Source organism: Mytilus galloprovincialis, chromosome 10 (assembly GCF_965363235.1).
Source record: "Mytilus galloprovincialis chromosome 10, xbMytGall1.hap1.1, whole genome shotgun sequence".
Taxonomy (NCBI): domain Eukaryota; kingdom Metazoa; phylum Mollusca; class Bivalvia; order Mytilida; family Mytilidae; genus Mytilus; species Mytilus galloprovincialis.
This window is the reverse complement of record NC_134847.1, coordinates 8,802,681-8,814,983: the sequence shown is the minus strand read 5'-3', so window position 1 is coordinate 8,814,983 and position 12,303 is coordinate 8,802,681. Positions and strand designations below refer to the sequence as shown.

At 31.7% G+C, this 12,303-nt stretch overlaps 1 protein-coding gene across 1 annotated transcript in view; it reads left to right on the top strand.

The window, feature by feature from the left end:
- The window catches only part of LOC143049768 (E3 ubiquitin-protein ligase HACE1-like), a 60,565-nt gene that overhangs the window by 41,473 nt on the left and 6,789 nt on the right, over window positions 1-12,303 (top strand). The window contains exons 17-22 of the mRNA XM_076223486.1: window positions 259-356; window positions 1,207-1,294; window positions 1,938-2,087; window positions 2,741-2,802; window positions 7,043-7,177; window positions 8,003-8,134. Coding sequence (XP_076079601.1) covers window positions 259-356; window positions 1,207-1,294; window positions 1,938-2,087; window positions 2,741-2,802; window positions 7,043-7,177; window positions 8,003-8,134 — 665 coding nt within the window. The remainder of the gene's footprint in view (window positions 1-258; window positions 357-1,206; window positions 1,295-1,937; window positions 2,088-2,740; window positions 2,803-7,042; window positions 7,178-8,002; window positions 8,135-12,303) is intronic.

Here is a 12,303-nt window from a genome sequence, read left to right as displayed (position 1 = left end):
TATTCAAATACACAAACCACAACTAGTTATTAGAAAAGAAATATTTAGCTAAATTTTATGTTTATTTGTAAATAAAAAATATCATTGTGTAACGAAGGGATGCTCCTTACCGTTTTTTTTTTAAATTATTTCATGACTAGAGAGTAACGTCTTCCATATGTCTCTTATACAACATATATTGAATGTTGGAATTGTGTACAAAACATAATGATTTCATGTTTACAAAACTGATTACCGTACCTATTTTTTTATGAACAGAAAGAATATTTGACAGTAGCTGTGATAGGGTGCTTAAAGAAAATCCTGATAAATTGAAGAAAGGACTGGCGTTAAAGTTTGATGGTGAAGAGGGAATGGTACTTATATTATTTGGATTATTTGTTATCCATCTTTTGTACTTCTCTTTAAAATATTTTGTAGATATAAAATTTTGTATAAATATTTACATAAGATAAGTAATATTGATTATTGTAACTTTAATAATATATTCTTGTTGTTAAATACTAAATCTTTAAATGTCATAAATATATCAATATTTTCAAAAAAATAGGTCTTATGTGTATTTATTCTTTTACATGAAGAATATGAATAAATAACAACAAAATTTCTTACTCTGGTTTTTGTCTAAATGTCAAAGGAATACCAAGGATACATATCATTTCCATTACCAGAAATACTCTTTTACTATTCTCTGAATTCTTATGTCATTTAAATGTTTTATAGGCTATCTGGATCCCGCCATCCGACACCAATTAAAACCAAACACTTGGTCAGAAAGTTAACAATTGGAAACAAGCATATTGCTTAGAAATAGACTTCATAACTTGCTCTCCAGTATTACCAATGTTATTTCAACTGATCGGGCGGAGCTTTTGTTTTAATTTGCATAAGGACAGTCTATTTGAAGATGTGTGTGACAAGGATGATTACCGTTATAATTATTTCTGATTTCTAATCACCTATCAGTGTCATCAAAGGAATTTACAAAACAATGACTTGCACTTCATTGATGAGTTTATCCTAAAACACCTATCTATAGATGGACTGTTTTATTGTGAGCGAATCCGTTAAACTCCGCCCAGTCAAGTGAAATAAATAGAGTAATACCATTTCTTGATAAAGAAATTTAAATGCAATGGCCATGAAATAAAAAACCAAATGGGATATCTTAATCATTAAACATTATTTTTACTTGATTAATTGTAGGGGCAGGGAGTAGTGAGAGAATGGTTTGATGTTTTATCTAAAGAAATCCTAAATCCAGATTATGCATTGTTTACCCAGTCAGCAGATGGTATGTAAAATATTTTAAGGCTTATAGATAAATGGTTTAAGATAACCGTTTATATGTTTTTTAAAATGTCCAAAGCACTCTTCTGATCTACCATCAACAAGAACACTCAAAAGGAAAAACTTGAAAGCTATGAATGTTTAAATACTTCAATTGCTACATGACCAAATAGACCTTAACAAATAGTTATGAGGAAAAATAAGGAGAATTGCTGTCATAGAGACAATAAACTTTGGATGATTTCAGAAATATTAAATGTCAGATCTATAAATTTAATGTTGCAAAAGAAGCACAAAAATTTCAAAGATGGAACCATTTTTTACACCAAAAACTACTGTCACCAAATTTAGATCTTGGTATAGAAATACATTTCCTATCTTGTTGAGAGAGAAAAAATTAAACTAGTGCATACCTGAAAAGGAACACATGTACAGGAGGGACTGGGAAAAAAGTTCTAAATACTCTATAATTATATTAATGGATGGTTCTTATAATGTATGCATTAATACATGACAACATATATTATGTACGTTGATATTTATTTAAGATGTACTTTTTAGCACAAAATTACATTCTCATCCTATTATTGCGTGAATATCTTTTTAAGGAGTTCTTTTTTACCCTTTTACGAAAATATCTTTTTTAGGGAGTACATTCCAGCCAAACAGTAACTCAGCTATTAATCCAGACCACCTTAACTACTTTAGATTTGCAGGACAAATTTTAGGACTGTGTCTCTATCACAAGCAGTTAATCAATGTTTATTTTACCAGATCATTCTATAAACATATCCTTGGTAAGTTTGATTAACTGTAAGTTAAACCTCGTGAAAGATACCAGGCTTGTAGTTTAGAATGTAAGAGAATGCTTTAAAGTCTCATCCGTGATAATTGAATAAAAATTCAAATAGGAAGTTGTAAGACTTTACAAACAAAAATTTCTGAAAAGTTGTTCTTATCATAATATAAGTTTATTGGTTAATGTCATTTGGGTAGTTTAAAAAAAAATGTTTGCTTTTGAAAAATGAGAGGCAAAAGATACCACAGTGATATTTTCACTGGTAAGTCAAAAACAAACTGACAATATGAATGTGATAGCTAACAACCAAAAAATCAATGAAAAAACAAACTACATAAAACGCAACCTAGAAAACTAAAGATTGAGTTAAAAAAAAAAGAGGGTGATCCCAGGTGCTCCAGAAGAGAAAGAAGATTTTGTTCCATATGTGATCCTCATCGTGTTACTCCTAAAAAAGAAGTAGACACCTCAAGTGTTCAGGCTTTGCACAAAGAAAGCGTCACAAGTTAACATACTATCTTTTAGCACATTCTAATTAAATAAAACAACAGAATGAAACACTAGGATATCTGACTATTTTAGATAGTATATTATTATTCCCATAATAAACAGGGATAAAAACATATGTACAATTTGACCTTTAATTTGTAGGTATTCCAGTGAACTATACAGATGTGGCATCTATTGATCCTGACTACGCTAAAAATTTACAAGTATGTGTTTTATTCAAAATATTTCCCTTTAATCAATCAAGAATATGAAACAATTAACAGAAGAAAGATTTGATATCTCTTGAAAAACTTGCTATCATATACAGTAACTGATTACCTGGTTTCATGCCATTAATATAGCATTTAAGAAACTAGTGACAGTATGGACATTTTACTTTTCCTCTTGCAAAGCTAAACAAAGATAACAAATGCATTGATAAGTTCTGTTTTAAACATTTGTTTGTTTTACCCAAAAATATCGATAGATAAAATATGATTTTTGTAGGGTAAATTTTGAATAACTATCTGTGTGACATTCTATAGATATTTATAAAAATATTGCAGAGAATTTAAATAGAGAAAACAATTCAAAGAATGACTGTAATGTTTTTTTATGTCTATGAAGATCGAAATAACATCAAAAATGTGTAGCAGGTTATTTAAAGTGTGCAACACATTTTTAGCTCACCTGGCCCAAAGGGCTAAGTGAGCTTTTCTCATCACTTTGCGTCCGGCGTCCGGCGTCCGTTGTCCGTCGTCCGGCGTTAGCTTTTATAAAAAATCTTTTCCTCTGAAACTACTGGGCCAAATCAAACCAGACTTGGCCACAATCATCATTTGGGTATCTAGTTTAAAAAATGTGTGGCGTGACCCGGTCAACCAACCAAGATGGCCGCCATGGCTAAAAATAGAACATAGGGGTAAAATGCAGTTTTTGGCTTATAACTCAAAAACCAAAGCATTAAGAGCAAATCTGACATGGGGTAAAAATGTTTATCAGGTCAAGATCTATCTGCCCTGAATTTTTCAGATAAATTGGACAACTGGTTGTTGGGTTGCTGCCCTCCAATTGGTAATTTTGAGGAAATTTTGCTGTTTTTGGTTATTATCTTGAATATTATTATAGATAGAGATAAACTGTAACAGCAATTATGTTCAGCAATTGACCCCTTAAGGAGTTATTGCCCTTTATAGTCAATTTTTAACCATTTTTCGTAAATTAAAGTAATCTTTTACAAAAATCTTCTCCTCTGAAACTACTGGGCCAAATTAATCCAAACTTGGCCACAATCATCTTTGGGGTATCTAGTTTAAAAAATGTGTGGCGTGACCTGGTCAACCAACTAAGATGGACGCCACGGCTAAAAATAGAACATAGGGGTAAAATGCAGTTTTTGGCTTATAACTCCAAAACCAAAGCATTTTGAGGAAATATGACATGGGATAAATATGTTTATCAGGTCAACATCTATCTGCCCTGAAATTTTCAGTTGAATCAGTCAACCCGTTGTTGGGTTGCTGCCTCTGAAATGGTAATTTTGAGGAAATTTTGCTGTTTTTGGTTATTATCTTGAATATTATTATAGATAGAGATAAACTGTAAACATCAATAATGTTCAGCAAAGTTAGATTTACAAATAAGTCAACATGACCGAAATGGTCAGTTGACCCCTTTAGGAGTTATTGCCCTTTATAGTCAATTTTTAACCATTTTTCATAAATCTAAGTAATCTTTTACAAAATCTCCACTGAAACTACTAGGCCACAATCATCTTTGTGTATCTTTGGGTATCTAGTTTGAAAAATGTGTCCGATGACCTGGCCATTCAACCAAGATGGCCGCCACGGCTAAAAATAGATCATAGGGGTAAAATGCAGTTTTTGGCTTATAACTATGAAACCAAAGCATTTAGAGTAAATCTGACATGAAGTTAAATTGTTAATCAAGTCAATATTTATCTGCCCTGAATTTTTCAGATAAATTGGACAACTGGTTGTTGGGTTGCTGCCCTCCAATTGGTAATTTTTAAAGAAATTTTGCCGTTTTTGGTTATCTTGAATACTATTATAGATAGCGATAAACTGTAAACAGCAATAATGTTCAGCAAAGTAAGATCTACAAATAAGTCAACATGACCAAAATGGTCAATTGACCCCTTAAGGAGTTATTGCCCTTTATAGTAAATTTTTAACAATTTTCATTAATTTGGTAAATTTATGTAAATTTTTACCAAATATAGTTCTCTGTTACTAATGGGCAAAGTTCATTATAGATATAATTGTAAGAAGCAAAATCGTTCAGTAAAGTAAGAACTTCAAACACATCACCATCACCAAAATTCAATTTTGTCATGAATCCATTTGTGTCCTTTGTTTGATATGCACATAGACCAAGGTGAGCGACACAGGCTCTTTAGAGCCTCTAGTTTATGTTATTTCCAATAGGCCGAAAAAATATTACAGGCATTTCTTATAATTTAATTCTTAATTCCATTTTAAACACGAGTAAATCAAGATAAAACGTTGATGACGTCAGGGTCACATGACAAAATTAGAATCATTTTCAAAACAGTGTGGTCCTGGCCATTGATTGACGACCTAAATTATCCCATTGACTGGGACAGATTAGGTGAACGTTTGTCGGTAACAATCACTGCTCTCTATGTACTTGTTAAAGACACTGAATCTGTGGGGTCACCAAAGGTTCTCAACACCTAAATAAAAAAATTCGAAAAACGAATCCGGAATAATAAGATGTGTTGATTTATATCAATAATATAAATCAAAACATAAAGGTTATTCCTGAATAATTTTTCGAATTATTTTATTATTAAAGGCGTTAAGAACCTTTGGTGACCCCACAGTTTAAATTCTATAATAAGCAAGAGGTGAGCAATGGTCGTTACAGACAAACGTTCACCTAATCTGTCCCAGTCGATGGGATAATTTAGGTCGTCAATCAATGGCCAGGACCACACTGTTTTGAATATGATTCTAAGTCTATGAGCTGATAAGCAAAATGTTGTCAGTGTATTAGAAGACGTGTTACATCCAAAATTAAATTAATCAACGAGTGACTGAAAAAAATTCCATTAAATTCACGAATGCAAGTAGTATATGAGTTAATTATCAGTGTTGTTCTGTCACAAGTTGAATATTTTGAATATTTTTCGATATTTGAATTCTTTGTTTTTTTCTGAAATTAAAGTAGAAAATGCAGGGAACTACATTTTTTTCAAAGCCTTCACAATTTATTTTGATCTGACGTCTTGACATTGCCTTTTGTTCAAGGATCCGGAAATTTTTCACCTAATTTCGGTCATTTTCATATAACATAAAAGTTGGTGCCCCTTTTCAAAAACAGATTGTCAAAATCTCATTACTGCATGAGTATGCTCATACTCGTAGCATCAACGAACTTGTTTCACTGTTGCATCGCGTTTACTTCATGATTTATCCTTCCTAAAATCGATCAAAAGCAATTAAGGGAAGGCAACAGTTTAAGAATAAAATGATTTTAATGACTCAAAATCGTAATTTTCTCAGTCATCGCTTACGTTTCTTTCGATTCTGAAGTCGAAATTAAAACCGGATGTAATGCGACAATACTAAAACGAACAATTCCGGACTTATTTCCGGGATTAGTTTTGTTTATCAAATTCACAGGAAAACATCGTTTTTTTAATATTTTACCTTTAATAGTGTAAGAATATTAATGAAAATAGTTGCACTTGCTTTATTTAGCAAGAAATCATTTTAAATTTACGATTTAGTGTCAAATCTGCGGAAGAGAATTTCAGGCATGCGTATCATAGTAAACAAAGTCAAAGCACGTGTTTTAGTAGCGAAAAAAATCTTTTTTCTACGTAAATTAAATCAAGTTTTAATTTAATTTTAAATCATTATTGACAATTGTCTTAGCTGAAAAGTAATTAAATAATGAAGACAGTTGGTATAGAATTTTAATTTCTTTATAATATTAGTTCGGAGCTTGTGATTAATAGCCAGGTGTGAACTAAAAACACAGGTAAAGAGTTTAGCGGTCATTAGCCAATAGCTCCCCGAGGCATTAATATAGTTATTAGGAGGGCCCTCAGGATTATAACACTTTACTGGAGTGGCAGTTTAATTACATAAAATCGATAACAAAACAAAAATATGTTTGAAATGGCGATTTGAAACTCTATCTCAACGAAATGACCGAAATTATTTCTGTTGAAAAATAGAATTTGACCTAAATCCCAATAAATGATTTAGGACTTTTGAGTTTCCGAATCGGTCATGTCTGGCATATATGACCGTTTCCGGACCCTTGCTTTTGTTATATGACGTCAGAGGAGTGAAATAACTATGTTTATTTTACATGTGAAATTATCGTGTCTTTTTTTCACTGGGAAATTAATGAAATTCATTGCAACTTATGTAATAATTTCTCATAACGGTTGTTGACTTTATATAACAGTGGATACTTGACCACGACATTGACAACTTAGGATTGGACCTGACATTTTCTGTTGAGACTGATGTGTTTGGTGTGATGCAGGAAGTAGAACTAAAACCTGGAGGCAGAAAGATAACAGTGACAGAAGAAAATAAGGTAACATCACCTTGAAGAAACTTATTGGGTATATTCCCGATAGAAAACTAAATGTAGAGGGTAATTACAGATTAAAAATGAAACTTTTATAGTCATTCATATTTTACTATGCCTTTATGTAATAATGAAGGTATACGTATATATGTGAACAGACTGTTGTACAAGATAAAGCATTTAAGAAGGTCAGATCACTTTAATTAGGGATGATACAGATTGATATACATAAAAAAGTTAGCTGTATTCAATTTGACTGATTAAATTGATTGATAGAAAAGTATCTTTGAAAGGTTTATAAGTGCATATATATCAAAACATAAATAGGACAGAAGCTTGTTTACGTTCATAAGATAGTATCCTAAAATAAATTTTGTAACAAATAAATTCTATTTTTTCTGTATTTTACTTATAAATGGACTTAGTTTTTCTGCTTGGAAACATAACATTCACTTTGTGGTTAAAGTTTTTAAAATTTTATTAACTTTCTTAAACTATCCTGGATTTGTACCAAACTTGTACAGAAACATGTTTCTAATAATCCAGAAGTAAATTTTGTATAAAAAAAATCCATTTTTCCTGTATTTTACTTTTAAATGGACTTAGTTTTTCTTCCAGTTTATCATTACATACAGTCTGCAGTTCAAGTTTTAAAAACATTTTAAAGATTCTTAAACACTCCTGGATTTTTACCAAACTTGGACAGAAGCTTCTGACAATCAAAAGATAGTATCGAGAGGACAAAAAATTTGTTTAGTAGAATATGCAAGTGTTGAACAGGTTCTCAATTTAAAATTCTTTAATACAGAATAATTATATATTTTATTGCAGACAGAGTATGCTCAGTTAGTAACAGAATTAAGAATGACTAGAGCCATACAGCCACAGATAAATAGCTTTCTATCTGGTTTCCATCAGTACATTCCACAATCACTGATACAAATGTTTGATGAGTATGAATTGGTTAGTATCATTTATCACAGAAAAAGTCCGAGGACACTTTCAACACTGAGTTCCAATTGCCATGAAATTCTATTTGAAAAAAAAATATAGTCAAGAGTTACACTTTTGCAACACTGAGGTAATGCTTTGATTTTGTAGTATTTATTACTTGCAAAACAGATGTAGAGAAAAAAAAATCAGTTATTTACTCACAGCCATTTTAAGGAGGAAAATATTAAATACACTGAATTATTTCCTTTATATTTCCTTTCAAAGGGAGATAATTAGTGCAAACTATGAATAAACTTTATATATTTCAGTAAATAAAGCATTGTGACAAAGATACTCTTATATTTTGTATGTCACCAAAGAGATGTATAGGTCACCAAAGAGATGTATATGTACTTAACAATTTTTTGATATTGCTTAACAAAAATAATATAAATGAGTTTGGTTTCAAATGCAAAGAATTTAAAAAAGATAATGATTTACTGTATTTATGTACTATTTTAGGAGTTGATGTTGTCGGGTATCCCAGAGATAGATATAAGTGACTGGGAGAATCATACAGAATACAATGGCTATGATGATTTACTGTATTTATGTTCTATTTTAGGAGTTAATGTTGTCAGGTATCCCAGAGATAGATATCAGTGACTGGGAGAAACATACAGAATATAATGGCTATGATAGACAATGATGATTTACTGTATTTATGTACTATTTTAGGAGTTAATGTTGTCAGGTATTCCAGAGATAGACATCAGTGACTGGGAGAATCATACAGAATACAATGGCTATGATAGACAGCGATGATTTACTGTATTTATGTACTATTTTAGGAGTTAATGTTGTCAGGTATCCCAGAGATAGATATAAGTGACTGGGAGAAACATACAGAATACAATGGCTATGATGATTTACTGTATTTATGTACTATTTTAGGAGTTAATGTTGTCAGGTATCCCAGAGATAGATATCAGTGACCGGGAGAAACATACAGAATACAATGGCTATGATAGACAGTGATGATTTACTGTATTTATGTACTATTTTAGGAGTTAATGTTGTCAGGTATACCAGAGATAGACATCAGTGACTGGGAGAATCATACAGAATACAATGGCTATGATAGACAGTGATGATTTACTGTATTTATGTACTATTTTAGGAGTTAATGTTGTCAGGTATACCAGAGATAGACATCAGTGACTGGGAGAAACATACAGAATACAATGGCTATGATAGACAGTGATGATTTACTGTATTTATGTTCTATTTTAGGAGTTAATGTTGTCAGGTATCCCAGAGATAGATATAAGTGACTGGGAGAAACATACAGAATACAATGGCTATGATAGACAGTGATGATTTACTGTATTTATGTTCTATTTTAGGAGTTAATGTTGTCAGGTATACCAGAGATAGATATCAGTGACTGGGAGAAACATACAGAATACAATGGCTATGATAGACAATGATGATTTACTGTATTTATGTACTATTTAAGGAGTTGATGTTGTCAGGTATCCCAGAGATAGATATAAGTGACTGGGAGAAACATACAGAATATAATGGCTATGATAGACAGTGATGATTTACTGTATTTATGTTCTATTTTAGGAGTTAATGTTGACAGGTATACCAGAAATAGATATAAGTGACTGGGAGAAACATACAGAATACAATGGCTATGATGATTTACTGTATTTATGTTCTATTTTAGGAGTTAATGTTGTCGGGTATACCAGAGATAGATATCAGTGACTGGGAGAATCATACAGAATACAATGGCTATGATAGACAGTGATGATTTACTGTATTTATGTTCTATTTTAGGAGTTAATGTTGTCGGGTATTCCAGAGATAGATATCAGTGACTGGGAGAAACATACAGAATACAATGGCTATGATAGACAATGATGATTTACTGTATTTATGTTCTATTTGAGGAGTTAATGGTGTCAGGTATTCCAGAGATAGATATCAGTGACTGGGAGAATCATACAGAATAAAATGGCTATGATAGACAATGATGATTTACTGTATTTATGTTCTATTTTAGGAGTTAATGTTGTCAGGTATACCAGAGATAGATATCAGTGACTGGGAGAATCATACAGAATACAATGGCTATGATAGACAATGATGATTCACTGTATTTATGTACTATTTTAGGAGTTAATGTTGTCAGGTATACCAGAGATAGATATAAGTGACTGGGAGAAACATACAGAATAAAATGGCTATGATAGACAATGATGATTTACTGTATGTATGTTCTATTTTAGGAGTTAATGTTGTCAGGTATCCCAGAGATAGATATCAGTGACTGGGAGAAACATACAGAATAAAATGGCTATGATAGACAGTGAGGATTTACTGTATTTATGTTCTATTTTAGGAGTTAATGTTGTCAGGTATCCCAGAGATAGATATCAGTGACTGGGAGAAACATACAGAATAAAATGGCTATGATAGACAATGATGATTAACTGTATTTATGTACTATTTTAGGAGTTAATGTTGTCAGGTATACCAGAGATAGATATAAGTGACTGGGAGAAACATACAGAATAAAATGGCTATGATAGACAGTGAGGATTTACTGTATTTATGTTCTATTTTAGGAGTTAATGTTGTCAGGTATCCCAGAGATAGATATCAGTGACTGGGAGAAATATACAGAATACAATGGCTATGATAGACAGTGAGGATTTACTGTATTTATGTTCTATTTTAGGAGTTAATGTTGTCAGGTATCCCAGAGATAGATATAAGTGACTGGGAGAAACATACAGAATACAATGGCTATGATAGACAATGATGATTTACTGTATTTATGTTCTATTTTAGGAGTTAATGTTGTCAGGTATACCAGAGATAGATATCAGTGACTGGGAGAATCATACAGAATATAATGGCTATGATAGACAGTGAGGATTTACTGTATTTATGTTCTATTTTAGGAGTTAATGTTGTCGGGTATCCCAGAGATAGATATAAGTGACTGGGAGAAACATACAGAATATAATGGCTATGATAGACAGTGAGGATTTACTGTATTTATGTTCTATTTTAGGAGTTAATGTTGTCAGGTATACCAGAGATAGATATCAGTGACTGGGAGAAACATACAGAATATAATGGCTATGATAGACAGTGAGGATTTACTGTATTTATGTTCTATTTTAGGAGTTAATGTTGTCGGGTATCCCAGAGATAGATATAAGTGACTGGGAGAAACATACAGAATATAATGGTTATGATAGACAGTGATGATTTACTGTATTTATGTTCTATTTTAGGAGTTAATGTTGTCGGGTATTCCAGAGATAGATATCAGTGACTGGGAGAAACATACAGAATACAATGGCTATGATAGACAGTGATGATTTACTGTATTTATGTTCTATTTTAGGAGTTAATGTTGTCAGGTATCCCAGAGATAGACATCAGTGACTGGGAGAATCATACAGAATACAATGGCTATGATAGACAATGATGATTTACTGTATTTATGTTCTATTTTAGGAGTTAATGTTGTCAGGTATACCAGAGATAGATATAAATGAATGACTGGGAGAAACATACAGAATACAATGGCTATGATAGACAATGATGATTTACTGTATTTATGTTCTATTTTAGGAGTTAATGTTGTCAGGTATCCCAGAGATAGATATAAGTGACTGGGAGAAACATACAGAATATAATGGTTATGATAGACAGTGATGATTTACTGTATTTATGTTCTATTTTAGGAGTTAATGTTGTCAGGTATACCAGAGATAGATATAAGTGACTGGGAGAAACATACAGAATACAATGGCTATGATAGACAATGATGATTTACTGTATTTATGTTCTATTTTAGGAGTTAATGTTGTCAGGTATCCCAGAGATAGATATAAGTGACTGGGAGAAACATACAGAATACAATGGCTATGATAGACAATGATGATTTACTGTATTTATGTACTATTTTAGGAGTTAATGTTGTCAGGTATACCAGAGATAGATATAAATGAATGACTGGGAGAAACATACAGAATATAATGGTTATGATAGACAGTGATGATTTACTGTATTTATGTTCTATTTTAGGAGTTAATGTTGTCGGGTATCCCAGAGATAGACATCAGTGACTGGGAGAATCATACAGAATACAATGGCTATGATGATTTACT